The sequence below is a fragment of the Monopterus albus genome, unplaced genomic scaffold (assembly GCF_001952655.1).
Source record: "Monopterus albus unplaced genomic scaffold, M_albus_1.0 scaffold113.1, whole genome shotgun sequence".
Lineage (NCBI taxonomy): Eukaryota > Metazoa > Chordata > Actinopteri > Synbranchiformes > Synbranchidae > Monopterus > Monopterus albus.
In genome coordinates, this window is record NW_018127993.1 from 323,510 (window position 1) to 329,099 (window position 5,590).

The 5,590-nt window shown below is 41.1% G+C and overlaps 1 protein-coding gene across 1 annotated transcript in view; it reads left to right on the forward strand.

The window, feature by feature from the left end:
* Nucleotides 1–5,584, forward strand: part of LOC109966538 (glucosidase 2 subunit beta-like) — a 142,866-nt gene extending 137,282 nt beyond the window's left edge. Inside the window, exon 15 of the mRNA XM_020611440.1 lies at nt 4,747–5,584. Coding sequence (XP_020467096.1) covers nt 4,747–4,884 — 138 coding nt within the window. The 3' untranslated portion in view covers nt 4,885–5,584. The remainder of the gene's footprint in view (nt 1–4,746) is intronic.
* Nucleotides 5,585–5,590: the final 6 nt, after the last annotated feature.

A 5,590-nucleotide genomic window follows, 5' to 3' on the forward strand; every position in this document is an offset into this window, starting at 1 on the left:
TACTATAGTAAGGCATATTTTTCAGGTCACTAACACCTTTTAAACTGTTGCTTGTCACGAAATTTACTTTCTATGGTACCCCAAAAGCCTATGGAAAAAATCCCACTGGCTTTTTGTTGAAGAAACCAGAGTGATGCAACCTTTCAGGATGACCCACAAAAAGATGTCACGCCTACAACACTCTATAAAGCCAATAAGTCAGTTTGACTACCTACACATGAATTAATTACCATTTCATCTTCCGATGAAGATATTTTCTCAATCTTCGACATCTAGAGGGCCTTCAACATCAGGTTGCTAAAAGAAAAGAGAGATTTGTTAAAACTAGGAGTTTGGTTATGTTAAAATTGGTTTAAAATTTAGTTCCTATCAGCTTCCGTGCACAGGGATTGGTTATAATTTGAGTGGCATTTCATCAATATAAAATCCCTTTTGGGACTTTTCGGTCAAATGAGAACACACACTGGAGCCATTTCTCTTCCGGGTGTGTTGAACTCCAAAACAACTTTGGTTTTCAGTGTAGTTCTTCATCATAGATTACAACCAACATGTCTCACTGTCATGTCTTCTTTACAGGAAAAGAACCAGAAACAAAAAAGATGGACTATGAAAAAACAAAATGGCTACAAAAATATAGGAATGAATGGAAGCAGGAGTTAAAGTGGCTAGGATATAATCCGTCTAATGATGTAATGTAATGTACGCATGACTTAGGGGAGGGAGGGAGTGTGTATCAGGCACAGCAATGGATTTGGGATGGGATGAACAGCGAGAGAGGATATGTGCCATATTTTCAGAAAATTTTTCAATTATAAAAATGTAATTCTGCCCACGTATTTTGACAAAAAAGGCTATAGTTTGAATTATGTATCATAGGTTTTCAACTGCTTTTTGCAATGTTTGTAATGACAGACTCAGGCACAACGCTGGCGGGGTGGGAGCAAAATAGCAGGTGTGAGGCTATTGTGCAAAAATAATTAAGACATTGGGGTCTTCAAAAAGAGACAACTATGAGAATATATGCATGTTTGCAAATGAACTTTCAGTTTAAACTTGTCTTTTCACTCCGTTAATGTCTTTCATTTATGGAAGTGTCACAGTTAAGGAGGGCTGTGTTTAGTTATGTTAATTAGCTAGCAACTAGTTATCCCACTGTTTTGCTGCTTTAACAACTTTAGCTCTCATGTGGCTTGGCCAACATCAGCTAACTAGCTGTGATTATCTACAACAACAAGAAGTAGTGATGGCCGTCTGACAGCGAGACTCCGATACAAGCTTCAAACTTGAAGAGGCAATTTCCTTGAACCACTGCTTCAAACTTGATTTGGTGCAGGAAAAGACACGTGACCAATGACGTCCGAAGCAGAAACTGCTTGCTGCGCACGCTTCAGCAAGTTTGTAGGTGCGTAAAAGCACTATATACATGACAGATCCTCCCCTTGGAAAGATGAGAAGATCCTCTGACAGAAGATCCCATATTTGTTTTCGCTAGCAAAGTAATACCTATGTACACCACCCTCATCAGTGCCATGTGAACGTGGGTTTTTGAAAGCTGGAGAAGTTGTCAGCAAGTAAAGACACCGGCTCAGTCCAAAAACAGTGGAAAAAAAAAAGTTTCTCTAAATCTGAATCTCCATCCCATGTACATAATCACACCCTGCCCTAGTTACATAAGCACCATCTTAGCACATCCTTTGTTTCCCCAAGTACGCCTACTACACTACATACGTATATAGAATCAACTGACTGATCAGTCTTTACAAAAATGTATTTACATCATTCACACAAAGCCTAGTTACACCCATCACAAAATTAAGACATTGTTTTGCTGTCTCCTATTTCGCCACTAGATGTCACTGAAACGAAGCTTTGAATGAATGAACCCATGTTCGATACAATTGATGAAGTGGTTCAATACTGGTTCATTGTTTCAGTTGCACATCACTAACAAGAAGCAGCTGCTGCTGTAGGAGTCCGTCCACCCTGAATAACTTTAAATGAACACCACTAAATGAATCAAGTACTCAAACACAAAATTAATCCTACCCTCGAAAAACGTTTATCCACCCTGCACTTATTTCTGCAGAAGTTAGGAGTACCAAACTCTTCCCATTTCAAGGTTCCATTTAACAAACGGCGTCAAGTCGGAAGTGACCTCTAGGTCAGATGTCAATCACTCAGGTCACTAAACCCGCCCCCAAGTAAAAATGGGTCCATCTTCAAAAACTAAAAACAAAAGCTTAAAGAAAACCCAAAGATGCTAATTTCAGTGATCCAACTTACAACTTAACTGTTCCCAGAGGGAAACTAAATACAACAGGCAAATAAAGCTCCTCTCTCAGTGGTCATCTGGGACAGTTTGAAGCCTTCTAAGCCAGGGTGCACTCTCCACACCTCATTATGCACAGTTCAGTAATGGAGACTCGATAAGTAACAGACATTCACTCCTCATGCCCTGCTCAGCAGTCTGGCAAAAATGTTTTATCTGAAGCCAAGTGCTGAAAGTTGACTTGCTTTCCGCCCCTCTGTCAGTCTACATTGGTTTTATGGTTAATGTTGCTCTGGTTGCATTCTCCTGCAGCTTTCTCTTCTTGTGCTCTACATTTCCCCTCCTCTGTCAGTCACTTTTATAAGACCCGTTTCATTCTTGTGTGAGAATTTGCTCAATTAAAAATGTAGCACATTTAATCATCTCATGTTCTTTGCCTGGCTTCCTCTTAAAATCTGAGTCCAATAAATGTTGTTTGCAAAAGTATGTACTCATGCCATCTAGGGGCCCCTTTGAAAAGACTAAATTAAATTCCTTTGATACGACCCCATAACTGCGTGCAGACGGCATAAATGAAGTCTCTTCAGAAGTCGACGCTCATTATAGTTGAAAGGCTGAACCTTGTCTTTGGGTAGGGCTCTGTCTTTCAGCTCTGAAACACACTTCTCTCTTTATCCATGAGTAGTGGGACCAGCGAGGTATTGTTTCACTGAGAGCCACTGAGGTAATCGAAATGCGAGCAATGTGTGGTGTATCTTAAGAGTCTGTAGGGGAGGCTGAACATACGTGTCACACTGTGACTCTTACATGTAAACAGCGGTTTTAGCTGCAGTTAGCGCAACTAATTCCAGTTCATTACAACTTCTGTCACTGGTTCTGGGTTTAGAAGATCATTGATGATATGATATTGTATTCACCAAAGGTTAGCCAAACTTGGAAGAGTAAAACAAAGGTGAACACTAAATGTCTAAAATGAAAGTTAAAGATACAAATTAAGAGCCCAGATTTATCTGTCACGGTGTGGAACTCGCTTCCTGTCTTGTGATTTTGTTTTGTAAGGACTTCCTGTTCTGTCTCACCTCACCTGCCCCAGCGTTACCCCGGTTCACGATCGCCATTCATTGTTTCCACCTGCTGCTCTTATCCTCTGGTCTCTTGCCTATATATCCTCCTCCCGTCCCTCAGTCTGGTTGCTGATTCATCTGTTCTCCCTGCCTCGTTGTCCATCTCTCCGCTTGCTATCTCCGTTCACCACACCCTGCCAGTTTGCTTACCCTGTCGCTCCTGTTGTCTGAACTTGGCTCCTGTCTCCTGTGCTCCGTACTGGTTAAGAGTTAGTTATCTGGTTAGTTTCCTTGACTCATGTTTTTCTGTTGGGCACTTAAGTTTTGGCTCCCTGACTGTTCTAAGATTTTAGTTTTCTGTACCTGTGGAGTGAAGCCTGGTCAGGTTGAGCACCTAGTTTTTCTTGCCCCTTTGTCCCTCTTTAGTTATATTAAACCAAACACTAGACTCCAGACTGTGTCTGCATTTTGGGTCTTTCCTAGCCTGAAAACCTCAACACTATCAATTTATTACACAGTATTTCCATTAATTTACTTAATAATTTTGATTTAAATTGGAAATATTCAGCTTGGCTCTTGCATTATGATATCTTAAAGAGGTACACAGTCTAAGGTTGGAGGACTTTTGAGAGACACATTAAAAAAGAATGGACATTTGATGCAGCAGAAGCCAAAATATCCACTATATACAGTGAATATTGGTTACTTGCTATCAAATAAAATTAATCTACGTCTTAAATTTTGCCTCCAACCCAGATATATGGCTCTGGCACCTGCAAGTCAAAACCGAGTCACAAATAATCCTGTGCACATTCATAAGAAAACACTTTGTCTCACCAACTTAATGTCTCTGTGCAACAAAACACTGACATAACAAAAGACTATTTTTAATCCTAACAGGACAAAACCGAATCACCAGCTTTAGACTGGACCACAATAATACCTGTCAAGTCTCCATCTCTCTAACTCTCCAGGTGCTTTTGTTCACCTCGGGGATTGTCTGCGCAGTATGATGTGTGCGGCTGCTATGGAAACCTCCTAGAAGTAAAATAAGTTGTTTTTCACTTTTCACTCCCTTGCCGAGGGCGTCAAAGTCATCTATTAAAGTCATGACAATCACATCCTCCCCTGTCCTGTTCACACATGGGGGCGACTGCAGTGACGTCCCATAATGCCACAGTGTCTTGCAGCCACAGCAACAGTTTGGCTGGGTAACGATGAAATGGTACCATCAGTTTATTAGCGCTGTGTCTTTGCATAATTTTGTTTGTACTGAACCCACTTCACAACAGCTGAAACAGGCTTAATACGTGGGTTTTTGTTTGTTTGTTTTTTTAAACGGGCATGGCTCTTGACTAACAGTGGCCCTCTTACAACACCACATCAATGTTTCCTTTCTTTGTGCTTTTCTAGGTCACACTGACATGTGGAACGGAGACAAGCTTGCTATCGGTGAAGGAGCCCAGCAAATGCCAGTACATCACAGACTTTCAGACTCCTGTGGCCTGTCAGCCAGTGCTAAAGCAGCGGGGTGTACACAGTGAACTGTGACCCCTTCCTTTACTGGCCTAGCCTAGATTGGCTTGGCCCCGCCACACACACTTCTGGGTTAGGCTGTGGTGACAGGCTGGGGTCCTGAGGGTCCCCTGTGACATCTGTGTTGCCAGAAAGTCTTGCTAAGGGCAGAATCTGATCTTCAGTCTGTTCCTAGACCACTGTAGATCTCACTGATTGTTACAGTGCTGCTTTATTTGTTATATAATTATCTGAAAAGAAGTGAATTAAGTGTACACAAGTATTCTTCACTCTGCAGTATGTTCTTATATGGGCTTACACTTAAGGTCCACTTACATTACTGTAAATATTTGAATAATGTGCAGCCACAATGTGTAATGGCATTGCCACTAAGCAATATAATATGACTGCTTAGTCATAAGTGGCTACATTATTGTAGCCTTAAGTCTTATAGGATCAGTCTGGTGAAGTGTTTCCTGTTTAACCAAAGCTGCACGTAGCTTAACATACAACTCCATTACTGTCCCAAAACTATTAAAATCAATTTCACAGACATTGCCTCAGTTACATGACAAACATGGGCACTGTAGTTTACTTTGAGATGATCCCATGTCTTGCTGCTGTGCATACTGGCTAGCTTATGAAATGCACAGCTGGAAACGGTCACATACAGATGCAATATGTTTGCTAAATACTACAGAACCCAGCTACTTTAGGGATTTTTTTTTTGCCTCTTCTAAAA